Source organism: Electrophorus electricus, chromosome 2 (genome assembly GCF_013358815.1).
Source record: "Electrophorus electricus isolate fEleEle1 chromosome 2, fEleEle1.pri, whole genome shotgun sequence".
NCBI classification, from domain to species: Eukaryota; Metazoa; Chordata; class Actinopteri; order Gymnotiformes; family Gymnotidae; genus Electrophorus; species Electrophorus electricus.
Genome location: NC_049536.1, coordinates 21,507,409 through 21,524,997, shown reverse-complemented (window position 1 = coordinate 21,524,997; position 17,589 = coordinate 21,507,409). Strand labels below are relative to the sequence as shown.

The 17,589-nt window shown below is 41.6% G+C and overlaps 1 protein-coding gene across 12 annotated transcripts in view; it reads left to right on the top strand.

Annotated features, from left to right (window-relative positions):
• LOC113577132 (protocadherin gamma-A11-like) overlaps positions 1–17,589 on the top strand; it is a 112,791-nt gene that overhangs the window by 49,641 nt on the left and 45,561 nt on the right. The window contains exons 1-2 of one of the 12 annotated variants that reach the window (XM_027009634.2): positions 3,580–6,140; positions 9,185–9,267. The exons of 6 other annotated variants lie outside the window; for them this stretch is intronic. In XM_027009634.2, the coding sequence (XP_026865435.2) occupies positions 3,744–6,140; positions 9,185–9,190 (2,403 nt within the window). In that variant the 5' untranslated portion in view covers positions 3,580–3,743 and the 3' untranslated portion in view covers positions 9,191–9,267. Of the gene's footprint in view, positions 1–338; positions 2,944–3,579; positions 6,141–6,470; positions 9,376–11,115; positions 13,666–14,807; positions 17,342–17,589 lie in introns of those variants that run through there. 5 more of the 12 variants (XM_035521361.1, XM_035521409.1, XM_035521357.1 and 2 more) reach the window with 5 other exon arrangements.

Genomic DNA, 17,589 nt, shown 5'->3' with positions numbered 1-17,589 from the left:
CTGTTAGTTCTGAATTGCGTTATAATGTAAATGCAGTTTTTCGTGCTTGTAATAATAACTGCCGAAGGCTCCTGGAATCGTTTTATTTTTATCCAGTGTCATACTCAATATAAAAAGGTTTGCACTACATTTTTTTCCCATTTTTTATTCTCTATTTTATCTTTCAACAGAAGGTCATATATAATTTATAAATGTTTCTAGTGATTTCTTTGTGATATTTTATACCTGTTATTGTCACCAAGTGCCGCTGTTGGCTTTAGCAGTGGGATTTATTTAAATATCACAGTCACTCCCCGTGCATTGCAGTATTCCCACACGGAACCGTACAGAGGCTGCCACACACGGGCTTTTATATCAATCTCCTATAAAAAAAATAAAAAAAACAACAACACTTTTTTGTTTACTGCGATCTTTTTGGACAGCCTGGACTGTGGCTTTGTATTTCGAAACATATACGCTGCAGTCGTATTCAGAAGAAGTCGTTTTCTGCTGTGTGTCATGTGGATGTCTGGAACTATCATAGGGAGTGTGCGCTGTGGTGGGTGTAATGGATTTTCGTCCAAAGTGCAGGTACCGGCATTAATACTCCTCTCAATCGCTGATGTAATTTTGGGACAAATCCGTTACTCAATCCCCGAAGAACTGAAAAAAGGGTCATTTGTGGGAAACGTCGCGGAAGATTTAGGTTTGGATGCACGGCGGATGAAATCGGGTGGCGCTCGCATTGTTAACGGCGATAGCAGTGAGTTCATCAGGCTGAATTTAGACAAAGGATTTCTGGTAGTCGCAGAAAGGATCGACAGAGAGCGTCTATGTGGTCAGGTATCTCCCTGTAGTCTTAGTCTTGAGATAATCATTACGAATCCTGTGCAGCTCCACAGTGTCGTGATAGAAGTATTAGATGTGAACGATAATGCTCCACTATTTTCAGAAAAGGAGATACAGTTTGAGTTATCTGAATCGGCTCAACCTGGCACGCATATTTTACAAGAGAGTGCAGTAGATCATGACGTGGGAAAAAATTCTCTTCAGGGCTATACTTTAAATCCGACTGACACATTTAATGTTAAAGTCCAGACTGGTCCTGATGGCAGTAAATATGCGGAGCTGTATTTGCATGCACCTTTAGACAGAGAAAAGGAGGACAAACTGGTTCTCACACTAACGGCTGTTGATGGTGGTGATCCACAAAGATCTGGCACGCTTAAAATATATATATCAGTGTTAGATGTCAATGATAATGCCCCCGTGTTTACGCAGAAAGAGTTAAAAACTGCTATTGCAGAAAACTCGCCGAAAGATACCGTGGTAATGGTAGTGAGTGCCACAGACGCTGACGAGGGCTCCAACGGTCATGTAACCTACCATTTCCCTCGAATGTCTGCTGACGTTGCAGATATTTTTACAATCAACGAGAACTCCGGTGAAATAACGGTTAAAGGACTTATTGATTATGAAAAGCACAAATATTTCGAGCTCGGTGTTCAAGCAAAAGATCAAGGTGGTTTAATTGCGTCCACTAAAATTGGGATTGAAGTTGTTGACGTGAACGACAATGCTCCTGTAATATCATTGACGTCATTTTCCAGTCCAATCCCAGAGGATTCTGTTAGCGGTACTACGGTAGCCATCGTTAATGTGAAAGATCTCGACTCTGGCACAAACGGCATAATAAAATGCTCTATAACTGACAAAATTCCTTTTGCAATTAAACCGTCTTTTAAAAACTATTACACTTTAACGACGGATGGTATATTAGACAGAGAGAGTAAACCCGAGTATAACATTACATTCATTGCAGTGGATGAGGGATCACCGCCCCTCTCTACTAGCAAAACTGTTAGTCTTAAAATCTCCGATGTGAATGACAATCCGCCGATATTTGAGAAAAGTTTTTATTCCGCTTTTATAACGGAGAACAATTCTCCCGGCGTTTCTATTTTTTCCGTCAAAGCGCAAGATTTAGACTGGAACCAAAATGCGCGAATATCTTATGTACTCATAGACGGACAGTTCAATGGAGAACCATTATCTTCATTTGTGTCAGTGAATGCGGAGAGTGGTGTTGTACATTCCGTACGCTCTTTTGATTATGAACAAATCAAGGCATTCGAATTCTTTGTACAAGCCCGAGACGGAGGCTCACCGCCACTAAGTAGCAACGCTACTGTAAAAATTAAAGTACAAGATCAGAATGACAACGCGCCACAGATTTTGTACCCAGTACAAACCGGTGGCTCTCTGGTGGCTGAAATAGTGCCCCGTTCAGCAGATGTGGGCTATCTTGTCACAAAAGTAGTGGCTGTTGATGTGGACTCCGGACAGAATGCCTGGCTCTCGTATAAACTGCAGAAAGCGACAGACAGGGCGCTGTTTGAAGTGGGCTTACAGAATGGAGAAATAAGAACTGTACGCCAAGTCACCGATAAAGATGCTGTGAAACAGAAGCTCACTGTTGTAGTGGAGGACAACGGACAGCCCTCTCGTTCAGCTACAGTCAATATTAACGTGGCGGTGGCGGACAGCTTCCCTGAAGTGCTCTCGGAGTTCACTGACTTTACGCACGACAAGGAATACGACGACAACCTCACATTTTATCTCGTTTTGGCGTTGGCTGTAGTTTCGTTTCTCTTTATCGTGTCCATCATAGTCATACTGTCAGTTAAGTGCTACAGATGGAGACGTGACCGGATGTTTTACAAATCCGGTGCAAATCTCCCAGTTATTCCATATTATCCGCCCCTTTACGCAGACGTTGGAGGAACAGGAACGTTACAACATATGTACAATTATGAAGTTTGCAGAACCACTGACTCCAGAAAAAGTGACTTGAAATATACCAGACCTTCTAGTGAGAACTTCATTACTTTGGACACCAGTGGAACCCACACACTGGCACATGCACAGACGGATAAACTAACCAGTGATGGTTCTGATGATCAGGTGAGCTCACTTTGTTTGCATATTTTTGTTTTGTTTTGTGTGTGTGTGGGCGGGGGGGCGTGTTTGTTTGTTTGTTTGTTTGTTTGTTTGTTTGTTTTAAAGTGACCAACAGATATAGACAGTAGCGTTTCTTGGCCTGCTGTAGTATTATGGTGGTTCTAAACCTGAAGCTGGGGAAGGCGTATACATCTTGAGTCATTTGAGTAATATCAAAGGAATTTGTTGTCAAGAAACTAACCAACAGTCACTGGCCATAGTGCTGAAATGAATGTATACATTAACGTTTTGCGGGCAAATACTTTTTACATTATAGCTGTTATTTGAAATGCCCTTTTTAAAAAAATCCTTGGTCTCTCAAACTTTTTAATTTACATTGTACTCTTAAAATTGTTTATGATATTTAAATTGTTTTATGTATGTGTAACCAAGTTGAACAGATTTTTACAATCACTTTCTAATTATACATAGTGTCACAGTGTAGAATATTTAGTGCAATTCATTTTATTGAACTCCAAGTGCCGCTATTGGTCAGCATGTTGTCGTAATATTGTGTAATTCTCACAGCACCTCCCCCCACCACCTTTATATCTTAGACAGAAAAACAGGCGGGGAGCGCCTCGCTCATTCAGGAAAGAAGACAGGGCACGTATCGTGAACACACTGCTATGGAGAGTTTGTTTTGGATATATATGCCAATATTGTTTTAAATGTTGTACTGGACATTTTACGAATATCTCGTTGGATGTGACTCTTGATGCGCTAACAGTACCCGTGGATCTATTTTTATGTAGTTGAGGAAAATGTCGGAAAGAACAATGACGCGGCAAGTACTGTTATTTATTTGTCTCCTCTGTGTGAGTATTGCGAACGGGCAGGTCAGTTATTCCATTCCTGAAGAAATGCCAAAGGGTTCTTTAGTCGGTAATATAGCGCAGGATTTGGGATTAGATGTACAGAGACTGAAATCAGGCAAAGCTCGCATTTATACTGGAGACAGCGCGGAATACATCGAACTAAACAAAGAAAGAGGAATCCTTCTTACTAAAGGGAGAATAGACCGTGAGGGGTTATGTGGACAGACAACACCGTGTGCTATACATTTTCAGATCATTCTGGAAAACCCTATGGAACTTTACACCATTATTGTCGAAGTGTTGGATATCAATGACAACCCCCCAAGCTTTGAGAAGGCAGACATTCATTTCAAAATCAGTGAATCGGCTATTCCGGGAGTCAAGTTCACGTTAGAGCCTGCGTTAGATCTCGATGTTGGTGTGAACGGCTTAAAAAGCTATTCATTAATGCCAACCGATCATTTCATCCTCAAATTTCAAAGCCAGTCAGGAGGAGGTCAAAATGTTGAGATGGTTTTACAAAAGCCATTGGACCGTGAAAAGGAAGAGCACATGTCATTGGTCTTAACCGCAGTTGACGGAGGAGATCCTCAGATGTCTGGTGATATACAGATTCACATAACTGTACTAGACGCAAATGATAATGCCCCTGTTTTTACGCAGCCTGTGTACAAAGCTGTCGTTAAGGAAAACGCCCCAAAAGGGTCTGTTGTCGCTACAGTGAGTGCTTCGGATTCTGATGAGGGCTCCAATAGTAAAATAGATTATTCCATTACAAATACTCAAGATAACGTACGTTACGTGTTTGACATAAACGAGGACAATGGCGAGGTTGTCGTAATAGGGGAAGTTGACTTTGAAAAGGCGAACCACTACGAGATACGTGTACAAGCCAGCGATCGCGGCGGTCTCACTGATTCTTGTAAAATAATAGTTGATGTTCTTGACATTAATGATAACAGTCCTTCGATAAGCATAATGTCAAAAACAAAAGTAATAGCTGAAGATTCTAAACCAGGAACAGTGGTTACAATGATTAACATTCAAGATCCAGACTCAGGGGAAAATGGGAAAGTTCAGTGTTTTCTGAACGAGGATATTCCTTTCACGCTCAAAACAACTACTAACAATTTTATTAGTCTAGTCGCGAATAGTGACTTAGACCGGGAGAGAGATTCTGCGTATAATATAAGTGTGACGTGCGCTGATGAGGGAGAACCGTCGCTATCCAGCAGCGTCACTCTCTCCTTACAAATATCAGATGTGAATGACAACGCGCCTGTCTTTGAGAGGAGCTCGTATGAGGCTTCTGTTTTAGAAAATAACACACCAGGCGTTTCCATATTCACAATAAAAGCCGTGGACGCAGACTGGAACCAAAATGCTCGAGTTTCTTATATACTGGAGGACTCGGCGGTTAACGGAGTACCCGTTTCGTCCTTCGTGTCCGTTAGTGCAGACAGTGGCGTCATCCACGCATTGAGCTCTTTAGACTATGAACAGATCAAGGATTTCCAGTTCCGTGTCAAAGCGCAAGATGGAGGCTCCCCTCCTCTCTCCAGCAATGTGAGTGTGAAAATAATGATTCAGGACCAAAATGATAACGCACCACAGATTTTGTATCCCGTACAGACCGGTGGCTCTCTGGTGGCTGAAATAGTCCCCCGTTCAGCAGATGTGGGTTATCTTGTCACTAAAGTGGTGGCTGTTGATGTGGACTCCGGACAGAATGCCTGGCTCTCGTATAAACTGCAGAAAGCGACAGACAGGGCGCTGTTTGAAGTGGGCTTACAGAATGGAGAAATAAGAACTGTACGCCAAGTCACCGATAAAGATGCTGTGAAACAGAAGCTCACTGTTGTAGTGGAGGACAACGGACAGCCCTCTCGTTCAGCTACAGTAAATATTAACGTGGCGGTGGCGGACAGCTTCCCTGAAGTGCTCTCGGAGTTCACTGACTTTACGCACGACAAGGAATACAACGACAACCTCACATTTTATCTCGTCTTGGCGTTGGCTGTAGTTTCGTTTCTTTTTATCGTGTCCATCATAGTCATACTGTCAGTTAAATGCTACAGATGGAGACGTGAGCGGATGTTTTACAAATCTGGCGCAAATCTCCCAGTTATTCCATATTACCCACCCCTTTACGCAGACGTAGGAGAAACAGGAACGTTACAGCATGTGTACAATTATGAAGTTTGCAAAACAAGCGATTCACGAAAAAGCGATCTGAAATACGCCAGACCTTCCAGTGAGAGCATCATTAGTTTGGACTGCAGTGGAACACAAACACTTCCGCACGTGCAGAATAAGAAAATGGCCAGCAATACATGTCATAAGGTAAGCAGCAACTGTCACTGTTATGGTTGGTGTAACTGAAATGTTAAATCTTGCCTACATTTAATATATTTTGCGAAGGGGTTTTGGTGTATTGCGCTGACCGTGGTTTTGAAATTAATGTAATGAGTACCCGGACACTTTAAATTTAGCTACTGCACCGGTTTAAAAAAAAAAAAAAAGCATCTTTGACAGGCAAATTTCACTGACTTTCGTGCACAGCATTTACATTCTGATAATAGTTTTGCTGAGTAGGGAGTTTTATGACACAGCAGAGGTTTCAATCATTTAATCGCGTGTCAATTTACCTCTCAATATGCTTTGACCATTTATCCTCGTCGTCGTCTTCTTCCTCTCTTCCGTATGCTTCAGCTGGTAAATAATATTTCAGAGACGCATCAGGCCCCGTCTCCCAAAAGCTTCACAGTCTTTTTAACAGTCTTAATTGAGAATGTGCTCAGTTTCATACCCGCTATACTATTTAGCGATGATCTTTGTGTTACAATGCATTCTGGAAACCCAGTCCAGTATATAAAAAAAATTTGGCCGTTATATTATTGCAATTTGTCGTGTTGGACTCAATGTGCCGCTGCTGGACAGTGTACTGCGGTTACAGCAGCAGGTTTCAGCAGAGACTCCCCCGTTATTTCACCCGTTTAGCGAGAGGAAAGAGAACACACAGAGGAGAAGCCAAGACGGGATCCGTCGAGAAGCTGTCCTGAGTATTTACTCCGTACCTATTAAGGCACAATTTATTTCTTGCTGCTGTGGACATTGTTGAATTCACATCGCAATGGATTCGTGTCTGTCGAATTTAAGAGCCATTTTCTGTGTCGTTTCATCGAGGAACATTTCGGAGAAAACAATGGCGCGGCAAGTACTGATGGTTTTTTGGCTCTTCTCTTTTCATTTAGCACGCGGGCAGGTCAGTTACTCCATTCCCGAGGAAATGGCAAAAGGTTCCTTTGTAGGTAATGTAGTGAAGGATTTGGATTTGGATTTAAAGCGTTTGAAGGCAGGTAAAGCTCGTGTTTACACCGCAGACGCTCCAGAATACATCGAGCTGAACAGAGAAAGGGGAGTCCTCCTCATCAAAGAGAGGATAGACAGAGAAGCCCTATGCAGACAGACAACGCCTTGCGCTTTACACTTTCAGATTATTCTTGAAAACCCTATGGAATTTTACAGCGTTGCTGTTGAAATTACAGATATAAACGACAATCCGCCAGTTTTTAAAAAAACAGAAATTAAATTCGAAATTAGCGAGTTGATTCAAAACGGTGCGAAATTTACACTTGAGAGAGCAATCGATCCCGACGTCGGTGTTAACGGACTACACAGCTATTCCTTGAAACCAAGTGACAACTTTGTTCTAAATCTACAGAGTCAGTCAGGCAGTATTAAGAAGCTAGAAATGGTTTTACAGAAACCTTTAGATCGTGAAAAACAAAAGCAAATTGTATTGTTGTTAACTGCTGTGGATGGAGGCGTTCCGCAGATGTCTGGCACAATGCAAATACACATTACAGTTTTAGACGCTAATGACAATGCTCCTGTATGCTCTCAGTCTGTGTTTAAAACCAGTGTGGCTGAGAACTCGCCAAAAGGCACAACTGTAGCTACCGTTAGCGCACACGATGCCGATGAGGGGTCAAATGGAGAAATCACGTATACCATAACGGAGGATGCGGATATGTTTGAAATAAATGAAAACGACGGCGTGTTAAAATTAAGAGGTGATATTGATTTTGAGAAGATGCGTGCTCACGAGATTGAGGTTCAGGTTACAGACCAGGGAGGACATTCTGATTCTTGCAAAGTCATTGTTGATGTCCTTGATGCAAATGACAACAAACCAGTGATCAACATAATGTCAAAGTTACAAGTGGTATCTGAGAGCTCACCACCTAGAACTGTCATTGCAATGATAAATGCTGCAGATCCAGATTCAGGAGAAAATGGCAAAGTTTACTGCTCTATAAGCGACCACATGCCATTCACATTAAAGTCCACATCTGCAAACTTCTTCAGTTTGATAACCGACAACGATTTAGACCGAGAGAGAGAGTCCGCGTATAATATCAGTGTGACGTGCGCCGATGAGGGAGAGCCATCACTCTCTAGTAGCGTCACTCTCTCCTTACAAATATCAGATGTGAATGACAACGCGCCTGTTTTTGAGCAAACCTCATATGAGGCTTCTGTCATAGAGAACAACACACCTGGTCTCTCCATATTCACAGTCAAAGCCAGAGACGCAGACTGGAATCAGAATGCTCGAGTTTCTTACATACTAGAGGACTCGTTGGTTAATGGGATGCCAATCACTTCTTACGTATCCATTAGTCCTGATACTGGAGTCATCAACGCAATACGTTCTTTTGACTACGAACAGATCAAAGATTTCCGCTTTCGCGTCAAAGCGCAAGATGGAGGCTCCCCTCCTCTCAGTAATAATGTGAGTGTGAAAATAATTATTCAGGACCAGAACGATAACGCACCTCAGGTTCTGTACCCTGTTCAGACCAGCGGTTCTCTAGTAGCTGAAATAGTGCCCCGTTCAGCAGACGTGGGCTATCTTGTCACTAAAGTGGTGGCTGTTGATGTGGACTCCGGACAGAATGCCTGGCTCTCGTATAAACTGCAGAAAGCGACAGACAGGGCGCTGTTTGAAGTGGGCTTACAGAATGGAGAAATAAGAACTGTACGCCAAGTCACCGATAAAGATGCTGTGAAACAGAAGCTCACTGTTGTAGTGGAGGACAACGGACAGCCCTCTCGTTCAGCTACAGTCAATATTAATGTGGCGGTGGCGGACAGCTTCCCTGAAGTGCTCTCGGAGTTCACTGACTTTACACACGACAAGGAATACAACGACAACCTCACATTTTATCTCGTCTTGGCCTTGGCTGTAGTTTCGTTTCTCTTTATCGTGTCCATTATAACCATTCTGTCAGTTAAATGCTACAGATGGAGACGAGAGCAGATGTTTTACAAATCTAGCGCAAACCTCCCAGTTATTCCATATTATCCACCCCTTTATGCAGACGTAGGAGGAACAGGGACCTTACAACATATGTACAATTATGAGGTTTGTAGAACTACTGACTCGAGGAAAAGTGATCTGAAGTATGATAGACCTTCTAGTACCAGCATCGTTAGCCTGGACACTAGTGGAATACACACACTCTCACATGCGCAGAAGGAGGGCCTGACCACTGGAGAGTCTGACAATAAGGTGAGCAATTTTGGACCATTTAAAGCTTATTGGTGTTCCATGATTTTCAGGTTATCTTTTAACATTTACATTATGCATTTAATATCTTTTATCGCAATTTTGAAAATTTTATATGTTGGATCTGCAGTGTGTCACACAAAAATGTACACACATATCTAGCCATATTTTAAAATTATTTACAGAAAATTTACACATACCATTATACTTGTACATATGGATTTGAGTTCAAATATACATGACTGTTGCATTTATTCAAACAGTTTCCCTGGGGTTACCTAATATGCTGTTGTTTTAAAATGTAAAATATAAGAAAAAACAAACAAAATACTTGGTGCATTTAGTTTAGATTTGTTTTTGTTTGTCTGCTTGAATGCTTTGTTTACAAATCCCTCTTTTCTTGAAATTATAACACTTGCTTTTGAGTAACATAAGCACTATTTATGTTTTATGTGTCCTGTACACCTGAGACCACAGGGAAACCTTTGTTCAGTGGGGGGGGGGTTGAAGGCCATGTTTAATATTATTTTACTAGAATGTAACTTTCCCATTGAGTAAGGCCCTCTGCTTCATCAGATGATTCTCCCTCATTTGTTTTGTCCATAATTTGGATCATATTTACCATTGTCCTCTATTGCATTATGTTGTTCAGGGAGATTTTGTTCTTATTAGATTATGATCAAATATAAGATTAGGGACCTTGTATGTTGTTTTTTCATTGTGCAGGCTAAATTGTAAGCAAGGCCTCCAAAACACTGTTTTTACAGCTCAGATTATGTGGGAATAGATTAATTGAATGCTGAATTGTGTTGTATTTATACTTGAGAAATAAAACTTCCTGCACAAAAACATATTCTACACCAAGATGGAGTGTAAGATAAGGTCATAGCTATAAGTGTGTATGTGTGTGCGTGTGTGTGCATGTGCGTGTGTGTGTGAGAGAGAGAGAGAGAGAGAGAGAGAGAGAGAGAGAGAGAGAGAGACAGAGAGAGAGAGAGAGAGGGAGAGAGAGAGAGAGAGAGAGAGAGAGAGAGAGAGAGAGAGAGAGAGAGAGAGAGAGAGAATGAATTCTTATTCTGCAGTTTTATAATCTTGCCTAAATGTTTATTGGATCATATGCCAGGCAAATGAGCAGAAATTACATACTGGCCATATTTACACAACAGGGGGGCGTTGGTATATGATCTTTTCAAAAGAAGGAAATTAATTATATTTCAGACGTTTTGTTGTTACTAACTAAGGGGGTTTCTGGTTCGCCGTTTAAAAAGGTCATTTAAAATCCTTCACTCTAAAGAGCAGGTTTGTTTTTTTTTCATTCCACCTCTGTCCATGGTGCTGAACTAAACTGCTGTATCATACATCCCCATTATCACAAAAGCTTTTGGCAAGTTTAACAGAACTAATGGAATGCAGGCCCATTTTAAATAAGACTTTTTTTTTACAATACCGTACACTTAGTTGGTGCTTTATTATCTGTCAGATATTTGTATTGCTCTTCTGTATAACACATTGAGCTTTGTGTGTGCGCAGGCGTGAATGTGGGTGTGGTCTGTGAGTTTCTTGGCCGTTTTAGTCCGCCCCCTCTAGTGAATAAAATTCTCAATATCTCTGTAGTTCCTCTGAGTGGACAGAGAGTGCCGCTCTTTGTCAGTGTGGTGAGTGTTTCTGGCAGCACCTCCTTCCCCGTTTTCTTGCTATTTATATGCACGAGAAAGAGAGATACAGATACAAGCTGCACGCACAAAGAAAAGGAGGCGACGAATAGCGATAAGAAGGCGAGGAACGGGATTAGGTCGTATTTTCATGGAATTATCATCTCTTCAGCCTTTGAAGTTGCCCTTCTAGTGATCCTCTTTATACTGACTGGAATAAAACACACATTTCTTTTTCTTGTCGCTGAGAAAGATGTCGGGCAGAACAAAGGGACGGCAAGTACTGTTATTTATCTCTCTGTTTTCGCTCACTCCAGTGCACGGACAAGTCAGTTACTCCGTTCCTGAGGAGAGGCCGAAGGGTTCTTTAGTCGGTGATATAGCGCAGGATTTGGGTTTAGATGTAAAAAGACTGAAATCGGGTAAAGCTCGCATTTATACTGCAGACAGCGCTGAATACATCGAGTTGAACAGAGAAAAGGGGCTTCTCCTTATCAAAGAGAAAATGGACCGAGAAGTATTGTGTGGGCAAACGACGCCATGTACTCTACATTTTCAAATTATTTTAGAAAATCCATTAGAGTTCTTTAGCGTGACGATAGAGGTTACCGACATAAATGACAACCCTCCACATTTCAGCAAGGATGAGATGAAATTTGAAATAAGCGAGTCAGCACTCAGTGGGGCAAGATTTGTCCTAGAGAGGGCGGTTGATGAGGACGTCGGTACCAATGGGCTTCAAAGCTATACCTTAAAGCCCACAGATAATTTTGTGCTTAAATTGCATAGTCTATCGGCTGGTAGCAAGAACGTTGAGATGGTTCTTCAAAAACCATTAGACCGCGAGAAACACGATCATATTACGTTATTATTAACCGCTGTGGACGGAGGGGAGCCGAAGATGTCGGGCACGATGCAGATACGGATTAATGTGTTAGATGCCAACGATAACGCACCTGTTTGTTTAGAGCCAGTGTACAAGACCAGCGTTACAGAACACTCTCCAAAAGGAACAACTTTGACTGCGATTAGTGCCGTAGATGCCGATGAAGGCCCAAATGGACTGATAACGTATATTCTATCAAACAACGTAGGCACGGCAAACATCTTCGCAATAAATAACAAAGATGGAGTGTTGAGAGTAAATGGTGACATCGATTTTGAGAAAGTTAAGTCGTACGAGATTGACGTAGTAGCTACAGATCAAGGCGGTCATTTCGATACGTGTAAAGTAATTGTTGACGTAATTGACAAAAATGATAATTGCCCTTCAATTAATGTTATGTCAAAATCTAGTGAAATTTTTGAAAATGCAAAAATAGGGACCGTCACGGCAATAATTAATGTTCAGGACATTGATTCTGGGGAAAATGGAAGAGTACAGTGTACAATAAACGAGAGCGTTCCTTTTACACTTAAATCTACGTCCAGCAATTTTTTTAGTTTGGTAACGGACGCATATTTAGACCGAGAGAGAGATTCTGCGTATAATATCAGCGTGTCGTGCGCCGATGAGGGAGAACCGTCGCTCTCTGCTAGCGTCATTCTCTCCTTACAAATATCAGATGTGAATGACAACGCGCCTGTTTTTGAGCAAACCTCATATGAGGCTTCTGTCATAGAGAACAACACACCTGGTCTCTCCATATTCACAGTCAAAGCCAGAGACGCAGACTGGAATCAGAATGCTCGAGTTTCTTACATACTAGAGGACTCGTTGGTTAATGGGATGCCAATCACTTCTTACGTATCCATTAGTCCTGATACTGGAGTCATCAACGCAATACGTTCTTTTGACTACGAACAGATCAAAGATTTCCGCTTTCGCGTCAAAGCGCAAGATGGAGGCTCCCCTCCTCTCAGTAATAATGTGAGTGTGAAAATAATTATTCAGGACCAGAACGATAACGCACCTCAGGTTCTGTACCCTGTTCAGACCAGCGGTTCTCTAGTAGCTGAAATAGTGCCCCGTTCAGCAGACGTGGGCTATCTTGTCACTAAAGTGGTGGCTGTTGATGTGGACTCCGGACAGAATGCCTGGCTCTCGTATAAACTGCAGAAAGCGACAGACAGGGCGCTGTTTGAAGTGGGCTTACAGAATGGAGAAATAAGAACTGTACGCCAAGTCACCGATAAAGATGCTGTGAAACAGAAGCTCACTGTTGTAGTGGAGGACAACGGACAGCCCTCTCGTTCAGCTACAGTCAATATTAACGTGGCGGTGGCGGACAGCTTCCCTGAAGTGCTCTCGGAGTTCACTGACTTTACGCACGACAAGGAATACAACGACAACCTCACATTTTATCTCGTCTTGGCCTTGGCTGTAGTTTCGTTTCTCTTTATCGTGTCCATCATAACCATTCTGTCAGTTAAATGCTACAGATGGAGACGTGAACGGATGTTTTACAAATCCGGTGCCAACCTCCCAGTTATTCCATATTATCCGCCCCTTTACGCAGACGTAGGAGGAACAGGAACGTTACAACACAATTACAATTATCATGTCTACAAAACAACTGACTCAAGCAAGAGCGACGTGAAGTACTCTAGACCTTGCAGTGAAAGCGTCATTAGTTTGGATATTAGTGGAGCACAGACATTGAGCCACGTGCAAAAAGCGACTAACGATACTGGAGAACAGGTGAGCTTCTGTGCACGGTGAAATATGTTTACTAAACCCAAATAATACCTTTCTGTTATTAATATCGGTGTTGTTCCATGTACGCTTGTCTGTTTTGTCGTCCTTTATTCAAATATGTTTGCATTTATTTATTTACATATATTTATTTTATATTTTATTATATTTTTTATTTACATATCTACAATCCTTCACCTTTTTCGGTTTATGATAAAACGTTATACAGAATGACTCGATGTGTCCTTTTATATGGTAGCCTCGGATTTGTTAAATGTCCAGTTTGTTCAAAAGATGTTCAGTTTCAAACCCCTTAGTCATTTTACTACTTTCAGTTTTGTGTTGTTCTTCGTTTTATTGTGAAAGGTGTTTTCACCATTTCTCATTAGACCATAACGGCTCGAATGTTTTACCATCCAGCATCAGCTTGCCAGTTGTTCCGTAGTACCCGCCCCTTCACGCAGACGTCGGAGACACGCGTCTTTACAACACGTGTACAAATTCCACAGAATCTGAAGCACGCACAACCTTCTAATCAATTCAGCATTAGGCTCGACACCAGTGTAACACAGAGTCTACCGCATGTGGAGATGGGGATTTATGTAGACATGTTATATGTAAATCTTACATTACTCTTTGACATAAATATGACGTATGAAAAATAATATTCCAGTCGTATTTAGTAGCTCCCAGCAGGCAATGTGGAACTGCTTATGTGGAACAGTAATTTCTGTTGAGCCACAGGTACATTTAACTGGTGATAAAACACAAGTTACTAAAGCCTTAGAAAATTACAACTAATTATAACTTGCTTGTGCCTAAACCATAAAAGCATATTAATGCGAGTTATTGGAATATATTTCTTGTTAAATGTGGTGACAACATTTAAAATTGTTTTCATTTTTTTCTCCTTGAAAAATATTCAATAACAAAGTATTATCTAGAATTTACAACTAATTTTAAGTGCAGTGCAGTTTACTAGAACTGAAATTTCGTTGTAATATTTTGTTAGTGCTCTAAGTGCCGCTGTTGATTGGTGTGTGCAGTTTTGAGTGGAATATTTCAGGCACGCCTTCCACTCTGACATCACAAAGACTGCGCAATCTCTTTTCATTTGAGGGTGCGTGTCAGTGCACTTACTGCCATTGTTTACTAGCATGTTCGGATCATATGTGACCTTTTTTGTTCGTTAGAGCTATGAATGATCGTCATACCTTCTGAGTAGGAGTACAGTAGATACAGTATGGTTGTTGTCGGTTCTCTCGAAACCCGGAGAAGAAGCTACTCCGTTCGGATTTCAGCATGGAGAATGCAGCTCCTTGTTCTGTTTGCCTTTCTCATGGCTGTTGCCCACGGACAGATCCGTTATTCTGTTCCCGAAGAGATGCCAAAAGGTTCACTAGTGGGAAATGTCCTTCAGGATATCGGTTTGGACGTTAAAAGGCTGAAATCAGGGCGAGCGCGGATCTTTACGGAGGACAGTCGTGAGTACATCGGCCTGAATGTGGATAAAGGGACTCTGGTAGTGAGGGAGAGGATAGACAGAGAGGAGCTGTGTGCTCAAGTGTCTCCGTGCTCCTTACATTTTCAGATCATTCTAGAAAACCCAATGGAGCTGCATCGGATTGATGTGGAAATATTAGATATAAACGATAATGCTCCACTTTTTGCAAAAAGAGAAATTAATTTTCAGATAAGTGAATTAGCTTTACCTGGAGCTCGTTATTCGCTTGATAGTGCTAAAGATCCGGATGTTGGTCAGAATTCACTACAGATGTACAAGCTTCATCCAACCGATTTATTTATCCTTAAAATGCCTACTCTCTCTGATGATACAAAATTTGTTGAGATGATTTTACAAAAGCCCCTAGACAGAGAACAGCAGGAAGCACACGAGCTGACTTTAACGGCATTTGATGGAGGCAGTCCGCAAAAAACGGGCACCATAAAGATAAACGTTATTGTGCTCGATGCAAATGATAACCCTCCGCTTTTCAGTGACTCTATTTACAGAGTGTCTTTGCCAGAAAATACCTCGAAAGGTTCCGTAGTTTTACGAGTAAGCGCTACGGATGCAGACCAGGGCACAAATGGAGACATAACGTATTCATTTTCTCAGAGCAGTGAAAGCATATCGGACATTTTCGAGATTAATAGTTCTACCGGTACTATTGCGGTAAGCGGTTTCTTAGATTTTGAGAAATCAAAAAAGTATGAGCTATACGTAGAAGCAACCGACAGAGGAGGATTAACGGACACTAGTAAGGTAATTATTGAAATTACTGATGTAAATGATAATGCTCCGGTAATAAGCCTAATTTCGTTTTCAAATCCTATTGCAGAAGACTCGCCTCCGGAGACTATGATAGCCATGCTAAACATTAAAGATTTAGATTCGGGGAGAAACGGACAAATCAAATGCACTGTCGATTCAAATTTACCCTTCAAAATTAAATCCTCTTCCCCTAATATCTATACTTTGGTTACTGAGCAGCTTCTAGATCGCGAGAAAGTGTCTGGATACAATATCACAGTCATAGCCTCTGATGAGGGCTCGCCCGCTTTCTCTGCTAATAAAACCCTGACGCTTAAAGTGTCCGACGTCAATGACAACGCCCCTGTTTTCCAGCGTAAGTCGTACGCTGCATATGTGCTGGAAAATAATTCACCTGGAGTGTCAATATTTGCGGTTACAGCAACTGACAAAGATTCTGGTAACAACGCACGTATTTCATATTTTCTCGAGGATATTACTATCAGTGGAGTTTCTGCCTCAAATTATGTTTCAGTTAATTCGGATAATGGGGAGATTCGTGCTGTTTATTGTTTTGATTATGAGCAAACGAAAGAATTCTATATACGTATCAAAGCTCAGGACGGAGGCAATCCGCCTCTGAGCGGTAATGTGACTGTGAAGATAATTATTAAAGACCAAAATGACAATGGACCGCAGATTCTTTACCCCGTACAAACCGGCGGAGCACTGATGGCTGAAATAGTCCCCCGTTCAGCAGATGTGGGCTATCTTGTCACTAAAGTGGTGGCTGTTGATGTGGACTCCGGACAGAATGCCTGGCTCTCGTATAAACTGCAGAAAGCGACAGACAGGGCGCTGTTTGAAGTGGGCTTACAGAATGGAGAAATAAGAACTGTACGCCAAGTCACCGATAAAGATGCTGTGAAACAGAAGCTCACTGTTGTAGTGGAGGACAACGGACAGCCCTCTCGTTCAGCTACAGTCAATATTAACGTGGCGGTGGCGGACAGCTTCCCTGAAGTGCTCTCGGAGTTCACTGACTTTACGCACGACAAGGAATACAACGACAATTTGACATTCTATCTGGTTCTAGCTTTGGCAGTAGTTTCGTTCCTTTTCCTCATATCAATCATAGCTATTATTTCAGTTAAATGCTACCGATGGAGACGTGAGCGGATGTTTTACAAATCCGGCGTAAATCTTCCAGTTATTCCATATTATCCGCCCCTTTACGCGGATGTGGGAGGAACAGGAACGTTACAACATGTGTATAATTATGAAGTTTGCAGAACCACTGACTCTACGAGTGATCTAAAATGTGCTAGACCCTCCAGTGAGAGCATCCTTCACCTGGATACCGGTGGAACAGAGACGCTCACATACGCGCAAAGGGAAAAAATGATTTATGGTGAATCTGATAATCGGGTGAGTTACGTAGCTAAGAAATTAATGCTTTAGAGTATACAATGTATTTTCAGTTAAAGAGGAAAAAATGAATTTTATTTTTTCAGTGAGAAATTAGATAGCCCTTGGAATGTTATTCTCCCATTATTATTTTAACCCTCACTTTAAGTGTTATTCTTAAAGTCGTCAGACAGATGAATTCTTTCGGCACTGCCGTATCTTCTAAAAGCGTCAGTGTTTTATATATATATATATATATATATATATAT